This window comes from Saccopteryx leptura, chromosome 4 (assembly GCF_036850995.1).
Source record: "Saccopteryx leptura isolate mSacLep1 chromosome 4, mSacLep1_pri_phased_curated, whole genome shotgun sequence".
In the NCBI taxonomy this organism is placed as follows: Eukaryota; Metazoa; Chordata; class Mammalia; order Chiroptera; family Emballonuridae; genus Saccopteryx; species Saccopteryx leptura.
Window position 1 is genome coordinate 224,010,586 of NC_089506.1, and position 25,363 is coordinate 224,035,948.

The 25,363-nt window shown below is 45.6% G+C and overlaps 2 protein-coding genes across 4 annotated transcripts in view; one reads left to right on the forward strand and one right to left on the reverse strand.

The window, feature by feature from the left end:
- The window catches only part of LOC136404021 (lysine-rich nucleolar protein 1-like), a 360,920-nt gene that overhangs the window by 51,394 nt on the left and 284,163 nt on the right, over window positions 1-25,363 (forward strand). The gene's annotated exons all lie outside the window — the stretch shown is intronic.
- The window catches only part of LOC136404018 (VPS35 endosomal protein-sorting factor-like), a 101,891-nt gene that overhangs the window by 36,442 nt on the left and 40,086 nt on the right, over window positions 1-25,363 (reverse strand). The window contains exons 15-22 of the mRNA XM_066383497.1: window positions 16,249-16,295; window positions 15,440-15,551; window positions 14,806-14,922; window positions 11,569-11,622; window positions 8,234-8,314; window positions 5,506-5,568; window positions 2,892-2,977; window positions 1,648-1,728 (exon numbers count right to left, since the gene is read on the reverse strand). Of these exons, the coding sequence (XP_066239594.1) occupies window positions 1,648-1,728; window positions 2,892-2,977; window positions 5,506-5,568; window positions 8,234-8,314; window positions 11,569-11,622; window positions 14,806-14,922; window positions 15,440-15,551; window positions 16,249-16,295 (641 nt within the window). The remainder of the gene's footprint in view (window positions 1-1,647; window positions 1,729-2,891; window positions 2,978-5,505; window positions 5,569-8,233; window positions 8,315-11,568; window positions 11,623-14,805; window positions 14,923-15,439; window positions 15,552-16,248; window positions 16,296-25,363) is intronic.

A 25,363-nucleotide genomic window follows, 5' to 3' on the forward strand; every position in this document is an offset into this window, starting at 1 on the left:
CTAAAATTCAGGGGAGAAAATATACTATTCATCCTATTGATGGGTAAGCTCTAAAACAATCTTCTCAATGCTTGTAACAGTTTACAGCGCTTATTTAAAACTTCTCTGGGAGCCCTGGCCAGTTGGCTCAGTGGTAGAGCGTCGGCCTGGTGTGCAGAAGTCTCGGGTCTGATTCCCGGCCAGGGCACACAGGAGAAGCGCCCATCTGCTTCTCCACCCCTCCCCCTCTCCTTCCTCTCTGTCTCTCTCTTCCCCTCCCACAGCGAGGCTCCATTGGAGCAAAGACGGCCCGGGCGCTGGGGATGGCTCCTTGGCCTCTGCCCCAGGTGCTAGAGTGGCTCTGGTCGCAACAGAGCGATGCCCCGGAGGGGCAGAGCATCGCCCCCTGGTGGGCGTGCCGGGTGGATCCCGGTTGGGCGCATGCGGGAGTCTGTCTGACTGTCTCTCCCCATTTCCAGCTTCAGAAAAATACAAAAAAAAAAAACAAAACTTCTCTGGGACTAGTTTCAGTGACGAGTAAGGAGGAATTACCTTGAACACAGTCAAATGGAAACATGGGGGGGGGGGGGAGGCTAGAGAGCAAAGGAGTGATAATTTGACCTTTGTCCCAAAGGGAAGGCCAGTGGGCAGGTCTGAGTCTCAAATAGACTGAACAAATAAAGTTCTTAATGCAAGAAGTATTATCAACTGCATTTGAATTTTAAATAACTAGTTAATAATGAGAAAAAAATTTAAGGGCTATGTTACTGAATGAGAGAGCTCATTATCATACTATCTACTGCTCTCAGAAATCTCTTTGAGCCTGACTGGCGGTGGTGCAGGGGTCAGAGCATCAACCTGGGACACTGAGGTCCCAGGTTCCAAACCCCGAGGTCGCCGGCTTGAGTTCAGGCTCATCAGCTTGAGCGTAGGGTCGTCAGCCTGAGTGTGGGATCATAGACATGACCTCATGGTTGCTGGCTGAGGCCCAAGGTCGCTGGCTCGAGCAAGGGGTCACTGGCTCAGCTGGAGCTCCCTGGTCAAGGCACATATGAGAAGCGACCAATGAACAACTAAAGTGCCACAAATACGAGTTGATGCTCATCATTTCTCTTGTCTGTCTGTCTCATAAAAAAATAAATCTCTCTGAGATGAGCAGTTTGAGTTCCCTCGGAGGAAACCAGCCTTCTTCTCCCAACTGAAATTCCTTTGTAGAAACATCTGCCTCTCGTCTTCTCAAGAAGGTCGTTCTCAGCCTCACCCTCGCCCGGACTGAAAAGTCCCCGTTAGGGAGAATCTTAACCCATTTATAACAGAGGTTGAAATTTCTGAAATTCAGTTCAAAAATTTTCCGAAAATCCTCATCACTTTTTGACAAGCTTCCAGCATGCCAGCACCTGCAGCAATGACTACCTCTGTGCACCACACGATAGATAACATGCACCCTCAGGAGGCAGACGTGTGAGAATCAGACCTCGGCGTGACCTTGAGCAGTAGGAATATAAATAACTCCCACATCACTACCTTTCCAATAATGGAACATGAAGCATAAATGGGTTAATAGCCCCTGTAAAATAATATTCACTGTCGCAGCTTAAAGACCTTCTATACTATTACGTGGTATTAAGACCTAATCCAGGTTACTCTTCAGCCTTAAGTGTTGCTTACTTCACAGAGTCGTGCATGGTCTTGCAAACGTGCAGAAGGGCGTTCAGAATGACGGGATCCTTGGTGGGCTCTTGCTGATGCCTAGGAAACATTTATAGACAGTATAAAAGCTGTGTCTGCTGAGAACAGTAAAAACGTGGGTTTAGTTCTTATCTACGATACATAGTTGAGAAGCCACAAATGATCCGGGCTGCACTGAACATGGCTCAGTTCGCTTTTCTCTTAATTCTTTCCATAACAAGTTTGCTCTTCTCCACATAATGTAACTTCTCATAACTGCAAAATCCTGGTAAAACTGCTATACTTCCTAACCAGGAAAAGGGCAAGCATGTTTGTTTTGTTTTTTAAATCATGTTTCCTGAATTCTCTGAAGTTGTCCACAACCTATCTACAATTGTGTTTGGTACCAGGAACACTTACTCATTGGGTTTTTCAAATAATATAAAAGGACAACTCTTAAAACAAACCTTTATGCAAGCAAAGTAGGTATATCTGTTCCAAGCAAATGGAATTCATCTTTTAAGAAACAACACAAGGAAAGCTTAAACCACGAATTTAAGCAATATCTAGTTCTATTTCCCAAACTGTGGCTGAGTTCCATCTCGAGACCAGATGAGACCGGGCGTGTTCAGGGAGGCATGGCCATAGATTGAGTTCCATCTCAACGTATTTTTTTTACCACATCTACACACTTATCAATATTTAAAGTGACTCCAACTTAACCTAGTCCTAAAAAAAATATACATGAAATCACTGACTATACTAGTTATATATTATCTAACCTGCTCTAAAATAAACATACAACTTATAAAATAAAAATGAAAATCTCTCCATGGACTACCAACAATTATTCCCTATGCCAGAGCAGCCTGCAGTGTCAGGAAACTAATAATGTGAAAGGACCTGACCCTGAAAACGCATCACGAGATGGAGCCCTTTCCAGCTCCGGATCTCGACAACTGCGACTGTATCTTTTAAAATGTCACTCCCTAGGTCGTTCCTCAATGGACTGCTCCTCCCACAGCACACAGGGGGAAATGCAGGCGATGGCCACGCTCCCGCTAACACTATGACTTCGTCTTCTTACGAATAGTTAAGAGCATTTATCGTAACTGTTCCTCCCACGTGGTTTAGGTGTGAAATACATGCACACGACTAGACCCCAGAGTGTGTCACTGGTTTCTTATCAACCGGTTTCCCAAAAGCATAGAGAATCAAAGCTTCCAATTACATGTCACACTTACTTGATAAAAACTTCCATGATGCATTTGCAAACCTCCACTCGCACACTCTCTTTTTGGAACATATCCAGAAATGGCAGAAATTTTTCCTAAAAATAAAAAAAGCACTCTACATGCAATTTATACAAGTTATTGGAAGGAATTCACGGGTCATCTTTTTTCTTTGAAGGTCAAAAGAGTTGTCTGTATCTCTGAGGCAAGTCAGATGAGGACTCACCTGAAAGCGTGGAGGTGACCTTGAGGTTTTTGAGGTTTTAAAACTACTGCTGTTAAAACAACTCTCATGTGCCCAAGGGGTCAGGGCTGGAACCAGGTAACATTCTGGTGAACCATCAGGGCACCATTTAGATGACCATAAGCTTTGTTGTGTAACAAAATGAAAAGCAGGCTTCAGCCTTTTTATGATGGGATTGACAAGCAAAGAAAGAAGAGACAGCCGTTCAGAAAGGACCTCTGCATCTGGCCTCTCCATGTAGCGACTGCGCCCTAAGCAAGGTACTCCACTTCTCCAGCACTGGGGTATCAGGATACTTTCCGTTAAAAGGGGGGATATAACTACTCCTACCTCCCAGTGATGCTTGAAAAATAATATGAGGTAATACATGGAAGGTTCTAGCACAGTGCTTGGAGCATACAAATGTCCAATAAATAAGAGTCTATTTTCAAATAAACAAAAACATCCAGTCCTGTGAGCGTACATAAACGAACACTGAGGAGGGCAGGGTGCCGGGGACGAGGGAGGCACAGGGACTGGGATGTCACTGCTCCCAGAGGCACAGGGACTGGGATGTCACTGCTCCCAGAGGCACAGGGACTGGGATGTCACTTTTCATAGAGGCACAGGGACTGGAATGTCACTGCTCCCAGAGGCACAGGGACTGGGATGTCACTGCTCCCAGAGGCACAGGGACTGGGATGTCGCTGCTCCCAGAGGTACAGGGACTGGGATGTCACTGCTCCCAGAGGCACAGGGACTGGGATGTCACTGCTCCCAGAGGTACAGGGACTGGGATGTCACTGCTCCCAGAGGCACAGGGACCGGGATGTCACTGCTCCCAGAGGCACAGGGACTGGGATGTCACTTTTCATAGAGGCACAGGGACTGGGATGTCACTGCTCCCAGAGGCACAGGGACTGGGATGTCACTGCTCCCAGAGGTACAGGGACCGGGATGTCACTGCTCCCAGAGGCACAGGGACTGGGATGTCACTGCTCCCAGGGGCACAGGGACTGGGATGTCACTGCTCCCAGAGGCACAGGGACTGGGATGTCACTTTTCATAGAGGCACAGGGACTGGGATGTCACTTTTCATAGAGGCACAGGGACTGGGATGTCACTTTTCATAGAGGCACAGGGACTGGGATGTCACTGCTCCCAGAGGCACAGGGACTGGGATGTCACTGCTCCCAGAGGTACAGGGACCGGGATGTCACTGCTCCCAGAGGCACAGGGACTGGGATGTCACTGCTCCCAGGGGCACAGGGACTGGGATGTCACTGCTCCCAGAGGCACAGGGACTGGGATGTCACTTTTCATAGAGGCACAGGGACTGGGATGTCACTGCTCACAGGGGCACAGGGACTGGGATGTCACTGCTCACAGGGGCACAGGGACTGGGATGTCACTGCTCATAGAGGTACAGGGACTGGGATGTCACTGCTCACAGGGGCACAGGGACTGGGATGTCACTGCTCATAGAGGTACAGGGACTGGGATGTCACTGCTCCCAGGGGCACAGGGACTGGGATGTCACTGCTCCCAGAGGCACAGGGACTGGGATGTCACTGCTCCCAGAGGCACAGGGACTGGGATGTCACTGCTCCCAGAGGCACAGGGACTGGGATGTCACTGCTCCCAGAGGCACAGGGACTGGGATGTCACTGCTCCCAGAGGCACAGGGACTGGAATGTCGCTGCTCACAGAGGCACAGGGACTGGGATGTCACTGCTCCCAGAGGCACAGGGACTGGAATGTCGCTGCTCACAGAGGCACAGGGACTGGGATGTCACTGCTCCCAGGGGCACAGGGACTGGGATGTCACTGCTCCCAGGGGCACAGGGACTGGGATGTCACTGCTCCCAGAGGTACAGGGACTGGAATGTCGCTGCTCACAGAGGCACCTCGATTGGGACTTGCTCAGTGCCCTGCAGCAAACCTGGAAGGGTATTTCAGAATTTTTTAACTTTTTGAGGGAAACATAATAAATCTTACCTGTCAGGCACTGAGACAGCTATTATTTTATAGTTTCAACATTAGACTGTGTGATAGAAAAGCAAGGATCGTGTGAAAATCAATGAGGAAGAGGATGTCCAGTTCGACTCCACAGTTTTGAGAAGCTATGTGGGGCCCAACTGGTGCACAAATTCTATTTGTTAACTAATGAATGAACTAAGGGTGTTTTTCTTTCCATCTATCTGTATTATTTTTTCGAAAGCTGATTAAGTTTCTATGACATAAATACTTGAGTTGTTTAGCCATAACTACTTTATAAAAGAAACAGTTAAGTATTTCTTTTGGTATAGGGCACCATGAAGACACCAAGGTCACTACTGAGACACTAAGAGAACTTCTTACTCAGATGCAAATTTCCAAAGATAATTAAGGAATGTTACTTACCACTGAGAAAAGAACTGAGAAATCATGGAAGTGGGCAATCACTTTCTTAACTATTGACTGAAGCTGCAAAACAAAGCAAAAACACACTAAATAAAACTTGGATTTTTATTTATTTATTTATTTTTTGTATTTTTCCGAAGCTGGAAACGGGAAGAGACAGTCAGACAGACTCCCGCATGCACCTGACCGGGATCCACCCGGCACACCCACCAGGGGGCGACGCTCTGCCCACCAGGGGGCAATGCTCTGCCCCTCTGGGGCATCGCTCTGTCGCGACCAGAGCCACTCTAGCGCCTGGGGCAGAGGCCAAGGAGCCATCCCCAGTGTCCGGGGCCATCTTTGCTCCAATGGAGCCTTGGCTGCGGGAGGGGAAGAGAGAGACAGAGAGGAAGGAGGGGGGGGTGGAGAAGCAGATGGGCGCTTCTCCTGTGTGCCCTGGCCGGGAATCAAACCCAGGACTTCTGCATGCCAGGCCGACGCTCTACCGCTGAGCCTACCGACCAGGGCCTGGATTTTTTTTTTATAAAGGCAATCACTTCATCACCTGCAATTACAGGCAGGGAACCCTCGTCTGCTCAAGGACTGGGGAGTTCCTGGGCAGATTAGGGAACGTCTCGGGCCAGGCCTGCCCGTCTTATTCTGTGCCATGGGGAAACAGCTTGAGTCTCAGTTCCCTCTTCTACAGAGTGGAGAGCAAAGCAGTCCTGTGCTCACTGTGAGATTAAACGGGATGGTTCGGATACATGCTGCCTTCCCGTCAAAGACCGCCAGGAAAGTCAGCTTAGAATATTCGAGGAGTGAGCACACATTTTCCAGAGGCCACACAGGCACTGCGAGTGTAGCCAGAAAGCCCTCGTGGACAGCATGCAAACACATGGGGGTGCTGGGCCCCAGGGCCGGTGACCTATGTAAGGCCAATGGGCCCTAACTGCAGACTTCTGTTTCAACCCATCATGACTATGTTCCTTGACGACTTCAGGAAAGAGCCACTGGACCAGTCTGCCAGGCAGAGGCCACATCATCACCTGAGGGTGGTGGCCCAGTCTGGGACGTCGGCCCCAGATGCCTAGGTGCTGATGTCCACCACCCCTCCCTCTGAGATGCAGTCCCATTGACAGGGTCTTGGCATGAGAGAACCATGGAGCCAATTTTTCTAAATAAAATATAATCCCCTACCACTGGTTACTAGTAAAAAGAGAAAATTTACTGACAATACTTTGTGTATATTAAAAACACTGCTGTTTAAATTCTTTGCAAAGGAAACTGCTCATGTTCGAAAAACAGGCTATTAGGAGGTGCTGTCCCATCTCATAATTAGTAGCTTTCTACGTCCCTCAAGCAAAAGACTAAGATACTGCAATACTGTCCGGTTAAAAAGTTTCTAAAACGTCATCCATAGCAACTAAACCCTTTAGAGAAAAGGAATGTTGGCCTGACCAGGCGGTGGCGCAGTGGATACAGTACCAACCTGAGAAGCTGAGGACCCAGGTTTGAAACCCTGATGTTACCGGCTTAAGTGTAAGCTCATCTGACTTGAGTACAGACTCACCAGCTTAAGCGTGGGATCACAGACATGACACCATTGCTGCTGACTTGAGCCCACGGTTGCCCAGGGGTCACTTGCTCAACTGAACTAATGAATTTCTTCACATGTGCCTGAGACTCTGACAGCCGACAAGGCACTTCTCGTCACTGCACACGACTCAGCAGTGTTTACCACAAGCCTGCTGCACACACCTGCTATGCACACCACACACACTGTGCAGGGGCTGCTCATGTCACACCTAGGAGAACGCCAGGCAGGCAGTGTCCACTCAATAAATTGTAATGATGAATCATTTCAATTAGCAAATGGTGAAAGAAATATTAAATTAGCAAAACGTGAGAATTCTAAAATTTTTACAAGAATATATAACTCATTTTCTTACACTAACTGAAGCTGGAAATCGATTATACGCAGTAGGTGCCAGAATATCACATTATTCAATAAAGAAGAAAACCTTAATTATGTCAAAAGTTACTTTATATAATAGTACGGAGGCCTGAGCTAGACTGTGTCCTGGGGCGGAGGGAGGCTGCTCTCAGGACATCACTGAGCCCAGTGACAAAATGGCACCAGGGACCCAACAGTGATGTGTCCATGCTAAATTCTCTGAGGGAGATGACTACACTGTGGTTACACAGAAAAATGACCTTGTTCTTCAGAAATAACTCTTTGGCAGCAGTGGAATAATGTGTGTAACTTACCCTCAAATGATTCAAAAAGAATTTACATACGTGTGTGTGTGTGTGTGTGTGTGTGTACACGCACAAGGAAAATGAGAAAGCAAACAAGGAACATCTTCGTAACCAGTGAATCTGGGTAAAAAAATAAGGGGACTTCTCTGAGCTCTTCTTTCCACTTTTCAATACACTTGAATTTATTCCCAATAAGAAGTTAGTTTCACTGAAAACAGCAGACCCCTCACTTGAGCCCAGCAACTGTGCTTCCACTACCACCTCGCAATCTTCAAACCTCTCTGTGGGGGGCCTGTTGTTATTCCCACGTCACAGAGGAGAACACCGAGGCACAAGATTAAGTAACTGAATAAAGGGTACAGGATAAAGACATAACAGAGCTAGGATTAAACCCAGGCTTATTTGACTTGATGGTTTGACCTATGCAACAATTTAATTCCACCAAATAAAATTATCAGCAGTGTGGAAATGGAAAACGCAAACCTGTTACCTGAGGGTAGGAGTCTTCAAAGGCGCGATCTGGAGTCATGTGCTTGATGACATCAGCCAAAACGGTATTCACCTCCCTTTTCTAACGGGAAAAATGAATAAAACCTCTATGAGACACTGAAGGGTAGTCACTGACCATTTTTCAGAGGAAAGGGACTCACATTTTCAGAATACAGCATACATTTTCCAGAAAACAATTTCAAATACTCTGATGAAAATATTATAAGGGAAAAAATCCCAACCGTATCGCAGCCCTAACGATGGCTATGTCCACACCAAGGACTGAAAGAACATCCTCAAAGTTTCTTGGGTATTGTATGTCCCTGCTTTTACTGGTAAGGTCAGCCACGCCACTTCCTGCCTGCCTGCCCCGAGCCCTCTCCAGGTGCGGCAGGGAGCAGCACCACTGTGGTGGGAGCACAGACTTGCCCCTAGGAGCCAGGTCACCCGATGCCCACATGCCCACTTCCCTAGTCATCTGCGTCGGGTCAGCCAACCACAGCCCCAATGCAGCCCGTGCTTTTATACAGCCAAAGAGCTAGGGATGGTGTTTACATTCAAACCAATAGACGATTACTCTGTGACAGTGTAAATTAGAAGAGATTCCGATTTCAGTGTGCACAAACACAGTCACTGGCACACAACTGTGCTTACTCCGTCTCTTCTGTGGCTTCATGTTGCAATGGCAGAGTTGGAGGTCATGTGTTCCATAAAGCCTCGAGCATTTACTATCTGGCTTGTACAAAAAGTCTATATAATGAGAGCACTGGACCCTCCTGGCAAGATGGCTCTGAGGCCGCAGGGCGTCCAGGTAAGCTGCCTGGCACACAGCACATGTTATTAAATAGTTGCCATTATGTTTACTCTCTTGTTTAATGCTCATTAAATTCACCACCATGGACATCATTATTCCTATTCCACAGATGAAGAAGTGGAGGCTCAGAGAAGTTAAGTGACTAAGCCAGGGCCACACAGCAGAAAAATCTGACACTGGCACTTAAAAGAACCCAAAGTTCCTTGGAGAAAATGCTGATTCCGAATCTGGAGTAAGAAATATACAAAGCAAGTGGAACATCCTAGACAGCAAGGAAGACATCAAAGACAACAGCCAGCATGTCTGAGGACTCGGAACCAACCTGAAAAAGTACCCAGTGGACAGAAGAGGAACAGCTGAGCGTCAGCTTCGGAAAGAATAATATAACTCAAATATGTTTAAATCCATGAGTTCCTAAGACACCAACAGCACCTCATGGGTCAACTTTGGGGATGTTGGAGAATTGAATCCTTAATCTAAAAATCAGTAAGTAACAGACAAAACTCAGCAGAAACAGTACCTCTTCTGTACAAACTGTATATCAAGGTAACCAAATAACTCATGAAAGGAGATTCTCTGTATAGAAGTATCGCAGACAACAAATAAAGAAGAAATGATGAGAGCTCTGACTGCCACGATTTTGCAACCTCTGATAAACTGTGTCATGCTCTGAGCCATCAGCGGCTGCTCACCTCAGAGAGAAACACAAAGGAACCATGAACACCCTGGAGAAGCACCACCACACCATCCACGGTGTCAGAGAAGAAGATCTGAAGCTGATTAAAACTCTAGAACTGGCCCTGGCCTGCTGGCTCAGTGGTAGAGCGTCGGCCTGGCGTGCAGAAGTCCCGGGTTCGATTCCCGGCCAGGGCACACAGGAGAAGCACCCATCTGCTTCTCCACCCCTCCCCCTCTCCTTCCTCTCTGTCTCTCTCTTCCCCTCCCACAGCCAAGGCTCCATTGGAGCAAAGTTGGTCCGGGCGCTGAGGATGGCTCCATGGCCTCTGCCTCAGGTGCTAGAATGGCTCTGGTTGCAACAGAGCATCACCTCCTGGTGGGCGTGCCGGGTGGATCCCGGTTGGGCACATGTGGGAGTCTGTCTGACTGCCTCCTGTTTCCAACTTCAGAAAAATACAAAAAAAAAAAAAAGACTCTAGAACTAAACACCAATTTATAGGAAATACTCAAGGCAGAGGAACAAGCTGAACGCCACCACAGGATGCAACTGGCCAATCCAGACTGGAAATTCTGCAGGACAAATGACCCAGCCGCTCCAACAAACAAGTTCCAGAGAGAAAACCGGGGAAGGGGGGGGGGGTAGGCGAGAGACGGGGAGAACATGTAGATGAAGAGAACCCTAAGAAATCAGTTGCAATGTATGGACCTTATTTTAATCCTGAATGAACAAATAAACTGTAAAAAATTTACATGACAACTAAGGAAATCTGAACACTGACTAATTTTTGATGCCATTAAAGTATTATTATTATTATTTTTTCTTGCTTAGGATAATGTACTGGGATTTTGCTTTAGAAAAGGCAATGCTTCTGTTTTATAAATAAGATATGTGCTGAAATATGATGGATGAAATACAATGTCTGAGATTCGCTCCAAAATCACCCAGGGGTGGGGAGGAGGAGGAAAGACATGAAACAGCACTTGTCCTGAGCTGGCCGGTTCTGGGTCATGAGTATAAAAGACATCCTATGGTTTAAATTTCCATAATAATACATAAGACAAAAACTGGGCAAAAGAAACAAAATCAACAGAACCACCAGGGGATTTATCTAGTGCTGAATACAAGGCAAAACCAATTTCTGGGGTTAGAGGTCAAGAGCCAGTGGTTCCCTTCAACCTGCAAAGGCGGAGACTGTGACCCCGGGGAGGGCAGGGCCTCTGAGGAGCGGGAGGCTATCCGCTATTTCTTACTCTGGACACGATTACATGGGTGAATTCTGTGAAGATTCAATACGCAGTCAACTCTAGATATGTGTGCTTTTCTGCATGCTTGCTACACTTGAATGTTTACAAGCCGATTAAAACAAACGACTCCGGCAACAGGACTTGAACCCAGTGGTTTAAAGTCTCTGCCTCTGACCAGCCCCGAGTTTCCCAGGCAGGGGTTCTCGTCTGGGCCTCTGACCAGCCCCGAGTTTCCCAGGCAGGGGTTCTCGTCCGGGCCTCTGGAAAGACATGTCTGCGTGCTCAGAAAAGAACTGTATGCAAGTCAAATGTGTTTGGAAAATGCAAACTAAACACCCAGTGACCGCCACAGGGCACTTTAGGATATAAGCACCTGGTAAGAAAATCACTTACCTTTGCACATGCAACATTTCCCAAATGTACATGATTAACACTTTTGTTATAGTACACACATTAATGCTCTCTCATACTATAAGACAAAAGACAAACTTTTAATAAATTAAGTATAATTACCAAAATGCCTAAGCTAACTTTACTATTTTATGAAAATCATGAAAAAAAGATCATTTTTTCAAAAGTAATGCCACAGCCACACATACCGTGAAATGCTTGCAGGTGTACTCGGCCCACACTTCGGCACAGTTAATATAGTCCTACAAAGAAAGAGTCCAGACGTCTCCAGTAAGAACACCACGGCTGACCTCATGGCAAAGCTCATCGTTGTACACACCCCTTCAAGGGCTGTGACAAGTGTATGAAAATGCAATGGCACATTGACACAATGGAATATGACTCAGCCATGAAAAGGGAAGAAGTCTTACCTTTTGCGACAGCATGGATGGACCTGCTGAGCATTATGCTAAGTGAAATAAGCAAGTCAGGGAAAGACAAGTACCATACGATTTCACTCACATGTGCACTCTAAGTAACAAAATGACTAACGAGCAAAATTGAGACAGACTCATAGAGAGCAGGCTCACAGCTGTCATGGGGGGGATGCTCGGTGAGGGGGATGGAGGGATTGAACACAGAAGGCCCCCCAACATAAAGACAACACTGAGGTGACTGCTGTGGGGGGGTGCGGGGGGGTGTGGGGGGTCAACGGTGATGGACAGATACTTGACCCAGGGGTGAACACACAGGGTGCTGTACAGAGATGTGTCGGAGAACTGGGCATCTGAAACCTGTGTAATTGTATTAACCAGTAAATTCAATTAAAAAACAAAGATTAGAGAATACTGTTAATATGGGCTCTTGATGTGAGGTTCCTTTGAAGCACTGACGTACAAGAACCACAGATTCAGAGGTTCTTGATTGAAAGACCCTAAATGAGCAGTTTTGGTTAGCCAGTCAGTTAGGTTAACAAAAGTTGGAGTTTAGTGAGCATTTTGCTAAATCTAACCTAGTTATAGGATTCTGTAATTGTTTCAGATTTTCCTAAATTATATACCACTATTCTCAATATATGATTGTCAATGTGGTGATTAGCAGGGGTTTATAACAGCTCATTTTAACATTTCCCTCTTGATAAATGACTGTGTCAAATGGCACGTACCTACACTCAGCAGTCATCTGCTATGTGGGGACTAAACGTTCGTGGCCACCCAAAGTGCATACACTGAAGTCCTAGCCTTCTATGCAACGGTATTAGGTAGGAAGTGGGGCCTTTGGGTGGTGATTAGGTCACCAAGGTGGCATCCTCAAGAATAGTTAGTGCCCTGAGGACCCCAAAGAGTTCCCTTGGCTCCCTTTCTGCCACTTGAGAGGGGAGAAACTGGCAACCTGAAATCCAGAAGAGGGTCCTCACCAGAATGCACGGTGCTGGCACCCTGACCTCAGACTTCCACCCTCCAGTGCTGTGAGGAATAAACTTCTGTTGTTTATAAGCCACCGAGGATATTGTGTTGTTACAGCAGCCTGAATAATGCTACTAGCAGGAGAGTAACTGCACGGTGTGGTGCAGTCTTGGCCAGCTCGTCCTGCAGCCACAAAGACAGCCAATGCCATCTCTTCATACTGGAAACCACATAAATTGCTGGCATGCTGCCTTCGAAAATATGAGAGCATGAGACCCAAACCTACAACACAACGGCCACCACTGTGCACATCACAGCACGAACATCAGCTGGTCTGTCTCTCATGAATTCCTGTGCCTGAAGTATGGAGGAAAAGAGGCTTCAGCTGTTTCCATTCAAGATATGGAAATCAGCCCTGGCATGTGGATGTCCCAGGTTCGATTCTGGTCAGGGCACACAGGAGAAGTGACCATATGCCTATCCACCCCTTCTCCCCTTTATCTCTCCCTCCCCACCCCCTCTGGCAGCCATAACTTGACTAATTAAAGTGAGTTGGCCTGGGGCACTGACGACTGCTTGTGGTCTCTGCCTCAGGCACTAAAAATAGCTCAGTTGCTGAGCAACAGAGCAATAGAACAATGCCCAAGATGGGCAGAGCATTGTCCCATAGGGGGCTTGCTGGGTGGATCCTGGTCCTGGTGCATGTAGGAGTCTGTCTCTCTGCCTCCTTTGCTCTCACTTAATTAAAAAAAATAAAAAGATACAGAAATCAGAATTTCCTATTGCTAACTACTGTCTGAACCACTGATCATCAATTTAACAATATTCTACTACATTGGTATATTCAAATTCAAAAACTATAGACTATTGCATTTTGGGTGATGTCTGCAAAGTTTCAGGTCTTTAAAAGTTCCAAATATTTGTTCATTTTTCTCCTTTAGTGAATCTTGAGGCTTCAAGAATGAGACATAACTGGGATTCAAAAATCAGAGATATATATCTTTAAAGCTATCAGTTCTCCATTATAGGTTAACAAATAATACAATTAGAAGTTAATTTCTTGCCTGACCTGTGGTGGCGCAGTGGATAAAGCGTCGACCTGGAAATGCTGAGGTCGCCAGTTCGAAACCCTGGGCTTGCCTGGTCAAGGCACATATGGGAGTTGATGCTTCCAGCTCCTCCCCCCCTTCTCTCTCTTTCTGTCTCTCCTCTCTCTCTCTCTCTCTCTCTCTCTCTCTCTCTGTCTCTCCCTCTGCTCTCTAAAAAAAAAAATGAATAAATAAATAAAATAAAAAATAAATTAAAAAAAAAAAAGAAGTTAATTTCTTAAGAAAAAAAGAGGGCCTGACCAGGTGGTGGCACAGAGGATAGAGCATTGGACTGGGATGTAGAGGACCCTGGTTTGAAATCCTGAGGTTGCTAGCTTGAATGCGGGCTCGTCTGGCTTGAGCACAGGCTCACCAGCTTGAGCGTGGCGTTGCTGGCTTGAGCGTGAGATCATAGACAGACCCCATGGTCGCTCGCTTGAAGCCCAAGGTCACTGGCTTGAGCCCAAGGTCACTGGCTTGAGAAAGGGGTCACTCGGTCTGCTGTAGCCCCCAGTCAAGGCACATAGGAGAAAACAATCAATGATCAACTAAGGAGCTGCAAAGAATTGAGGCTTCTCATCTCTCTCTTCCTATCTGCCTGTCCCTATCTATCCTTCTCTCTGTCTCTGTCACAAAAAAAAAAGAAAAAGAAAAAAACAAGGTACAAGTACCTAAAAGATAATTATTTTATTTTTAATTTTTAAGTTGAATTTATTGGGGTAACACTGATCAACATAATTACACAGGTTTCAGGTATCCAATTCTACAACATACCTCTGCACACTGTATTGACTGTTCTCCACCTCCAAGTCTTTGCTCCACCACCATTTATACCCCTTACACCCTCTTCTAGGCCATCCCCATTGTGGTAAAAGATAATATTTTAAAAGAAAGAGTATACTGTATAACTTGGCCAAAAAGCAGTTAATCCAAAGTCAGAACGGTCACCCACCTGTGGATTCTTCAATTTAGTAATAACTTTCCAAGCTTCATTGAGTATCTGAAGTCGATCACCCTCAAGTGGATCAGCCAAGGCCAAGTTCAACCCCAGTGAGCGAAAAAGAAGATGCTAAGAAAAATACAAAACTATTATGACACTGAAGATTTTAAATCAGAACAATTTCAGGCTTTAAAGGTGGTCACATTGAGCTCAACTCCCAGCTCATCTTCCAACAACCTCTTTTTGAAATTTGACCATAGACCTTCACAAGGTAGAGACAAGGGCAAAATAAAGAGCTAGATCCTTGTATTGATCTGATTTGTGGGCTATAATATCCTGCTGGATGAAACTTTTCATAAATAATGAGTAAAGATATATTTTTAGAGATATAAGACCAAAGTGTTTTCTAAATACTTCACAGTGAGCTGACTCTACAGATTTAGGACTTGTGGTGGACACCCGCCGTGCGGCAACGACTCCTGTCTAACCATCTCAGTTTCAGACTCATCTTCCATGGCGTTGCTCAGACACAGGCCTTCCCGGTTTCCTGTGGGCCCAACGTGCCCGACACCAGACCCTCTACCTCAACAGTCCCAGGTAAACACTGCTGATGTGTCCTCCCACTGGACACTAAGTCAAAGCCTACCTTGGGGAAGCCGGCCTCGTTGCACTCTTTAATCATGCCAATGAAATCTATGGACCTGGTGGCGATGAACTCGGCCCGGAATGCAGACATCACAGAGTTCAACAGCAAGGCACTGAAAAACACAACGTCCCACATCAGCCGATCTCCCCCTTAAGAAAGTCACTTTCATTTCAGGACATATGTTGCTGAGAAGGATGACTGACAGCCTTTTTTCTAAGGTTGAAAAAAAATGAGTAAAAAGGCAATTCTAGAGACTAACAGTGTGTCTTGTATATTTGGAAATTTAATAAATGTTAAATAGACTGGATGGATGGATGGATGAATGGATGGATGGATGGACGGACAGGTAAATAAGCAAGTGGTCAAATCCATTTAAACAGAAATAGACTAAGCCTTCAATAGGCTGATGCACTAATGAAACTAAACATCAAGTAACAATATTGATCCAAGCTTCAAGTATACATCCATCTACATCTCTTATGAAAAGCACTGTTCTGGGACCTAGGGACACAGTGACTTAGATACATCTACCCCCAAAACAAGAGACAGGCAGATGGAGCTCCTCCTGACCCTACCAGTGAGCACAGTCCCCGGAGGAGAGGACTATTATTAAACCTGTTTTACAGATAAGGAGACTGGGGCCCAGAGAGGTCAAGGAAGTAACCCAAGTTCACACAGCTAAGTAGAGCCAGGCAGCTAGACTCTAGATTCCCCACCGCCAGGCTGTGCTGCCCTCTGCTGGGCCTCTACCGCGTAAGCATGACAACTCCCTGTCCAACTCACACCGTACAGATTTTTAAAACACTTACTTGTTTCCTAGTTTCTTGCATCGCTCCATCATCTCGGTCAGCAGAGTCTAATCAATTTTAAAAAATAATAAAAATCATCAGGTTGGTGAATCTAAAGCAAGAGATTTCCAAAGTAACACTCTAATATAAATGTAACCTCGTGCCCATTTACATCCTTCTCGCCGTCTGGCAGGGATGAGGAGTGGGGGAGAGAAACTGCACTCTTGTGGCATTTCTGTAATGGCTGAGAGCCGGGGCCTCGGGGTCAGGCACACTGGGGCTCTAACACAACCCCACCAACTACCAACAGAGACCTCGGGTCAGTCACCTGACTGCATTAAGCCTGGGCTTCCTTAGGCAGATATTACAGGTGGTCTCAGACTACTGGCAGGATTACAAGAGAATGATCAGAAGGGAAACCACTCCCCATCTCTTCTCTCCATTTCACAAGGGGCGGGTGGAGTTCTCAGTAAAACAAAGACAAACACTGGGCCAGTGCCGGTGTCGCCTTGTCACAGTGAGGGACACCCATGACCACCCAAGGGGCAAGCTCTGTATTCTACCATTTCACAGACGAAGATCTGAGTGTCAGACGTGATGTGCTCTGACCAAGGTGACAGGGCTAGCTGTGGGCTGGGTGTGACCTCGACACCTGTCCTCAAAGGCCATGCCCCCTTCCCACCTTCCCTTTCCACGAATTCTGAAGCACACTTTTTGCCCCAAAAGAAAGTAAATGTGGTTCTTTTTGTTTTATATTTTTTTTATGACAGAGACAGAGAGAGTAAAAGAGAGGGACAGACTGGGACAGACAGGAAGGGAGAAAGATGAGAAGCATCAATTCTTAGCTGTGGCACCTTAGTTGTTCATTGATTGCTTTCTCATATGTGCCTTGACCGGGAGTTACAGCAGAGCCAGTGACCCCTTGCTCAAGCCAGCGACCTCTGGGCTCATGCCAGCAACTATGGGGTCATGCCTGTGACCCCACTCTCAAGTCAGCGACCCTGTGCTCAAGCTGGTGAGCCAGCGCTCAAGCCAGCAATCTTGGGGTTTTGAACCTGGGCCCTCCACATCCCAGTGTGATGCTCTATCCACTGCGCCACTGCCTGGTCAGGCAGAAAGTAAATGTTTTACTCATTGGAATACTGTTAAGGGCTTTAGAACTATCTGAAGAAAATTAGGTATATTTAAAAGAGATCCTGTTTTAAAAAATTAATGGAAGTATTCTTTGGGGCAGTGGTTTGGAAAGAGTTTGAATGGCACAGACAAGGCCACCGTGAGGACAATAGAGTAGTATTGACAAGGGGCACTCATCATGTACCAGGTGTGGACTGAGTAGTCATATCCCTTTCTCATTCATTCCTCCCACCAGCCTTGTGAGGCCCGTGTACATTAGCCCCACCTCTAAGAGGAAGCCAAGGCTCAGATGGGTTAAACCACTTCCTAGGAAGTGGTGAAAATGCGATTTGTATCTAAATCTGGCCCCAAAGCAAAGTAAAAAGAAACAAGTCTTATTTAATGAAATACTAGCCTTTCTGACTTTCTGTGGTGCCTGAACTAAGGTGATAGCTGACTTTGGAGATACTGTTGGAAACAGCACCCCAAAAACCCTGATTTTATTCATATTTCTGTCCCTGCCCAACAAAAATCAAGTTGAGTCCTGTTATAGACTAAATTATGTAACCCCCCCAATTCTTATGTTGAAGGCCTAACCCCAAACATGACTCAGTCTGGAGACAGTGCTTTAAAGGAAGTTATTAATATCAGAAGGTCATGCCTGACCTGTGGTGGCACAGTGGGTAAAGGGTCGACCTGGAATGCTGGGGTCACCAGTTCGAAACCCTGGGCTTGCCTGGTCAAGGCACATATGGGAGTTGATGCTTCCACCTCCTCCCTTCTTCTTTATCTGTCTCTCTCTCCAAAATGAATAAAGTCTTAAAACTTTTTTTTTTTTTTTTTTGCATTTTTCTGAAGTTGGAAACGGGGAGGCAGTCAGACAGACTCCCGCATGTGCCCGACCGGGATCCACCCGGCACGCCCACCAGGAGGCCAAGGAGCCATCCCCAGCGCCCAGGCCACCTTTGCTCCAATGGAGCCTTGGCTGCGGGAGGGGAAGAGAGAGACAGAGAGGAAGGAGGGGGGGAGGGGTGGAGAAGCAGGTGGGCGCTTCTCCTGTGTGTCCTACCCGGGACTCCTGCAGATTGCCTGCCTCCGTGGAAGGAGTGATTGTTGCTATTGTTTACTGGAGAAGGGTTCTTCCCCTCAGCCTGTTTGGCTGGTGAGTGTAGAGAGAGCGGGAGTGCCGAGGTGTTTGGGAGCCCTGAGATTTCTTTACCCCTGAGCCAACCAGCCAGGGCCGAAAACTTTTTTAAATTAAAAAAATATACTATAGGTCATAGGAGTGGACCCTAACCCGATGAGACTGCTGTCCGGGTAGTAAGGAGACCAGGACGGCACGTGCACAGAGCCCAGCTGAGGACGCAGGGCGACGAGGGCTGCGGCCAAGGAGAGGAGCCTCACCAGCAACCTGCCCTGCTGGCATCTAGATCTTGGACTTTCAGGCTCCAGGGCTGTGAGAAAAGAAGTTTCTGTTGTTCAAGCTACCGAGTCTGATATGGCGGCCAGCTGTGGTCTGAAATGGTCACCTAACCCCCAAGGTGACGGTATGAGGAAGTGAAGACTTAGAGAGGTGGGGAGGCTATAAGAGTGGAACCCTCATCAATAGAATTAGTGCCCTTATCACAGAGACCTAGAAAGCACCTCTGTCCCTTCTGCTGTGTGGGGACACAGTGAAAAGACAGCCGTCTATGAACCAGAACGTGGGTCCTCGTCAGACGCTGACAGCATTGTGATCTTGGACTCCCCAGCCTCCAGAGCTGTGAAAAATAAATGTCTGTGTTTGTGGTATTTTGTTACTGCAGCCCAGACTGTGCAAATAAATGCAGGTACAAACCCATCAGTGGTAGGGTTAGACAGGGACATATGACCATTTCTAGCTGCTGAGACAGGGGCTTCGGGAAAGAGTTCCTTGTTCGAACAGAAAGCCAAGGAATTGAAGACTTCCCCTTTCTGCCTCTGCTAGCCATCACATCTAGAGCCGCCACATCTGGATATGCCCAGAACAGCGGCAGTCACTTTGCTGCCATCCAGGGAAAGCCTAGCAGAGAGGGACAGAGCCCGGCTGGCCCAGAGCCGGCACTTGTCACTTTTGCAGGGTCAGTTAGGTGATGTTCCTGCAGCCAGAAGCCCCTCAACTAATGATAAAATTGCTTATGTCACAAATGGCTTTCTGAGGCCATTAATGGAGTATTTTTATCTGAAAAGTCATTCTTGAAGATCAATATCAAAGTGGCTTCTGTGAAAAGCAGAGAGAAATTGTGTACAATTATCACACTGTTATTCCCCAACACACAAATAATCACTTATCAAGCAACCTGAATGAACCAGCCACTATTCCAGGCTCCAGGGGTAGGGCAGTGAGGAAACCAGACAGAAACCCAGGCCTTCGCGTGTCCTAGTCTCTCCTACACACATACACATACGTGTGCACTCGCACAGCATGCATAAATGAGTGAGAGGTCCTGGCCCACCACTTCTGAAGAGGTGAACTAGGACAAATGCCAACATAAAGACAAAATATTCTGGCCATTAAGACAGTACAAATGTTTAAAATATTCTCTTAGTACAAGAGATGAGTACATTAAAAATGAATCCAGGAACATAATTTTTAAAAAACAAAGGCTCTGTAGTCATATAGGAAATTCCTAAGTGTCCCGGGAGCCAAATGCTGCGGATCATTAATTTGTTTTCTGAGAAGTAACAGCATTGATTCTCTCTGGCAAGAACAAGATAAACAGTTGAAACCAGAACGAGATCAAAGCGAGCCAGCTGGCTGAGAGGAGCCACGAGGCACTTACAGCTCAGCAGCCTGTTGCAGACACACAGAGCTAGGAGATCCCTCAGTTCCCGCATTTCTTTTGTTCAGTAACCCTTTCACCTAGCCAGCCTGGTGTAGTGTAGGCGGGAGTCAGGTCTGTGCTCTCCATTAAGCTGGCTGACACCCTTCACTCCCCCCTGGCAATTCCCTGAGACCCAACCTCATTCATCTAGCCCATCTGGCCAGCTACAGGGGCTAGGACCCTCTCAACAGCTTGTCCACTGTAGCTGTGGCCATCCCTCACAGCCAGTCGACTTGAAGGCCTGCCCCATCCACAGACATGCTATTGGCAACTGAGGCCAGGGCCCACAGCACAGCTACTAAAGGAGCCGGCTCGACCAAGACCAGGGGACAGAAGAGCTACCCAATGCACGCAAGCAAGCACAGGAAGGCAGGCAGAGTGAGGAGACAAAGAGATACGTCCCAAAGGAAAGAACAGAGGGAGATAAGCAATCTACCACATACAGAGTTTGATTTTAAACACTGGTTACAAGGGTGCTAATGTACTGAGAGGAAGAATAGATGAACTCAGTGAGAATTTCACAAAGAGACAAAAACCATAAAGAAGGACATAAAAAAAAAGCAGTCAAAAATGAAGAATAACTGAAATTAAGACTACACTAGAGAGAATTCATAACAAATTGAACGAAGCAGAGCATCAAATCAGAGACCTGAAAGACAAGACAGCAGAAAAGACCCACTGGAAAGGCAAAAAAAAAAAAATTAAAAACAAAGGGTAGTTTAAGGGACCGCTCAGACAACATCAGGCATACCAACATTCATTTCATAGACAGACCAAGCAAGGGACTGAAAACCTATCTAAGTAATAATGACTAAAAACTTCCCTAAACTTGGCAAGGAAAACACATATACATCTGAGAAGCACAGAGTCCCAACCAAGATGAACCCAGAGAGGACCAGACCACTGCACATCATAATGAAAATGCCAAAGGTCAAAGACAAGAGAAAATCTTACAAACAGGAAAAGAAAAACAATTAGTCACCTGCAAGGGAGCTCCCATAAGACTGTCCGCTGATTTCTCAACAGAAACTCTGCAGGCCAGAAAAGATTGGCATAAAATATTCAAAGTGATAAAAAGCAATGACTGACAACAAAGATCATTCTGTCAGGCAAGACTATTATGTAGAATCAAGGAGGGATAAAAGCGTTTCCTACTCAAGAAAAAGCTAGCCCTGGCCGGTTGGCTCAGCAGTAGAGCGTCGGCCTAGCGTGCAGAGGACCCGAGTTCGATTCCCGGCCAGGGCACACAGGAGAAGCGCCCATCTGCTTCTCCACCCCTCCGCCGCACTTTCCTCTCTGTCTCTCTCTTCCCCTCCCGCAGCCAAGGCTCCATTGGAGCAAAGATGGCCCGGGCGCTGGGGATGGCTCTGTGGCCTCTGCCTCAGGCGCTAGAGTGGCTCTGGTCGCAACATGGCGACGCCCAGGATGGGCAGAGCATCGCCCCTGGTGGGCGTGCCGGGTGGATCCCGGTCGGGCGCATGCGGGAGTCTGTCTGACTGTCTCTCCCCGTTTCCAGCTTCAGAAAAATAAAAAAAAAAAAAAAAAAAAAAAAAAAAAAAAGAAAAAGCTAAAGGAATTCATTACCACTAATAGAGTGTTACAAGAAACGTTGGCATTTCTTTAAGTAGAAAAGAACAGCTTAAAAGTATGGATAGAAAAATATAAAAAAGAAAAACTTCTCCATTGACAAAGGCAAACAGTGAAAGCCATGGACCAACAGCTACAAAGCTAGTCCCAGGTTAAAAGACTAAAGTAGGAGTATCAGGTGTAAGTACAATAGCAAATTAGGGGACACACACACACACTAAGTAAGTAAAAAGTTAACAACAAAAAATTAACATGGAAGGATGAATAACAATGGTAGTAGTTTTTAAATGTGTTCCAAGTTCAGTGACCATCAACTTAAAATAGACTGGCATAAAAATAGTGTGGTATCTTTGAAGCACATAATAATCACCAATCAAAAACAAGAGATATACAAGAAATAAAAAGGAATCCAAACATGACACTACAGAAAGTCATCAACCAAGAGCATAAGAAAGGTACAGAGAACAAAAACAATCAGAAAAAAATAAAATACCTATCAATAATAACTTTAAATGCAAATGGGTAAAATGCTCCAAAAGAAAGACATAGGGTGAATGAACGGATTAAAAAATCAGACATACGTGCCCTACAAGAGACCCACTTCACACTGAAGGGAAATGACTGAAAGTAAAGGGATGGAAAAGATGCTTTACACAAATGAAAATTTTTTAAAAGTTGGGGTAGCAAAACTTTTACCTCACAAATTACACTTAAAGGCTTAACAAGAACAAAGAAGTGCATTTCATAATGATAAAGGGATCAATCCAGTAAGAGGATATAACTCTTGTAAACATCTATACACCCAACACAGGAGCTCCTCCTACACATATAAAGCAAGTATGGATGGACAGAAAGGGAGACATCTACAGTGATAGTCATGGAAGGGGCCTGGAACATTCCAGTAACATCAACAAATAACCCAGACAGAAAGTCAGCCAGGAAAGACTGGCCTTCAGTGAGGTATTAGAGCAGATAAATTTAACTGATACTGACAGAACATTTCAACCACAGCAGCAACACATACACTCTCTGAAGTGTACAAGAAATGTTTTCCAGGACAGACCACAAGTCAGGCCACAAAACAAGTATAAATTAATTTGTTAAGACTGAAATCTTTTTAAGCACCTTCTTCAGTGCCAATGGTATAAAATTAGAAATCAATTACAAACAGAAATTTTAAAATACACAAACACATGGAGGCTCATTAAGATGTTACTCAACAATGAAAGAGTTAACAGCTAGGTCAAGGAGGATTCCAAAAGATACCTTGAGATAAAGAAAATGAAAACATAACAGTCTAAAATCTATGAGACACAGAGAAAGCAATTCTAGGAGGAAAATTCATAGTGATATAGGCCTACCTCAAGAAGCAATGCCTGACCAGGCAGTGGTACAGTGGATAGAGCATTGGACTGGGACGCAGAGGACCCAGATTTGAAACCCCGAGGTCACCAACTTGAGCGCAGGCTCACCAACTTGAGCATGGGGTCACTGGCTTGAGTGTGGGATCATAGACCTAATTGCATGGTTGCTGGATTGAGCCCAAAGGTCACTGGCTTGAAGCCCAAGGTCGCTGGCTTGAGCCGAAGGTCACTGGCTTGAGCAAGGGGTCACTCGCTCTGCTGTAGCCCCCCAGTCAAGGCAAATATGAGAAAGCAGTCAATGAACAACTTAAGGTGCCGCAACGAAGACTCTCTCCCTTCCTGTCTATCTGCTGTCTGTCCCTCTCTCTGACTCTCTCTCTCTGACACAAAAAAAAAGGAAACAAGAAAAATCTCAAACAATCGAACCTTACACCTAAAGGAACCAGAAAGAAAAGAACAAATAAAGCCCAAAGTGAGGGAAATAATAAAGATCAGAGTGGAAATCAATGATCTGAAGTCTAAAAACAATAAGACAAGGTCAATAAAACTAAGTTGGTCCTTTGAAAAGATAAAATTGACAAACCTTTAGCCTGACTCATCAAGGAAAAAAGAAGGCCCAAATATTGTAATAAAATCAGAAATGAAAGAGGAATGGCAATGGTCACCAGGAAATACTATGAACAATTATATGCCAACAAATTGGACAGCCTGGAATAAATAAATTACTGGAAACATAGAATCTTCCAAGACTGAATCAGGAAGAAACAGAGTATCTGAAGAGACTGATTACTACTAACAAACCTGAATCAGTGATCAAAGCACTCCAACAACGCAAAGTCCTGGACCGGATGGCTTCATAGTGAATGTAACCAAACATTCAAAGAGTTAATACCTATTATTCTCAAACTTCTAAAAATTTTAAGAGGAGGTAACACTCCCAAACTCATTCTGCAATGCCAGCATTACCCTGATACCCAACCAGCTAATGACAGTACAAAGAGAAAATTTTACGTCAATATCCCTGATTAACATATATACAAAAATCCTCAACAAAAAGATAGGAAACTGCATTCTGCAAGTGGGATTTATCCACAAATCATCAAAGGTGATATACCACATAAATAAAATAAAGGATAAAAATCACATGATCATATTGATAGATGCAGAAAAAGCATTTGACAAATTCCAGCACCCCTTTATGAAAAAACACTCAGCAAAGTGGAGGCAGAAAATACCTCCATATAATTAAGGCCACATATGACAAAACCATAGCTAACATGCTCAATGAGAGCTAAAACCTTTATCTCCAGATCAGGAACAAGACAAGGATGTCCACTTCCAACACTTCTATTCAACATGTGTAGAATGTGCTGAAATAGGGAGCACAGTCCTTTTTTCACTCACCATAACTTTAATTGTATGGAGGGGCTGTAATCAGATGACAGAAAAGCCTTTTTGAATCACTCCCCGATATGTTTTAAGGGGGGGACCTTGGATTTCAATTTTGATTTGAAATTCTGTATGTCAGATCATCGTAGCTGAAAGCCTTTCTCTGCCGTCTCATCTAGACGGTGCTCCTCTCCCCGTTTCCCTCGTCTGTCCTGTATATCACACACCATCAAATACTGCAGCCAAGCTCGACTGTCCCCTATCTGGAGTCATGACCAGTAAAAGACACACACAACTCTGACTCCACAGCTGACACAACAAAGCCACTGTCCACGAGCGTTTAGGCACCACACTGTCTCACACGTATTTTCAAAACCACCCTCCACACTGACATCCATTCTTCTGCATTTTGAAAATGATTTTTTTACAAGACACCTCATGTTCCCTATGTAAGTGCCCCATGAATCAGTGCCTATTATTATTCAGGTGACCTAATTTTTTAAACCACTTCTTATAATTCAGTAATGATTTCCTGGAGTTTTACTCCCCAGCACGGCTCTTCCATCCTTGGAGAGTAAGTACTGCTGCTTAAAGTAAAAGGAAGAACACCGTATGACTTGAACCTTTTATTTTAAATTTAATTTTGCCTTTCATTAAAATAAGGGGGGGAAATAAGTGTTCTCACTTTCAAACATGTCAGTCTGTTCTTGTGTTTCAGTCCTTTAGCTGAAAAGTAGGTGGCTCCATCTACAATCAAGGTCATCGTGCCTCTTCCCAGGAGCCTGGGCCAGCATGCAGTTCCTGAGACTACACTCAAGCCCATAGGGAATGGCCAGCAAA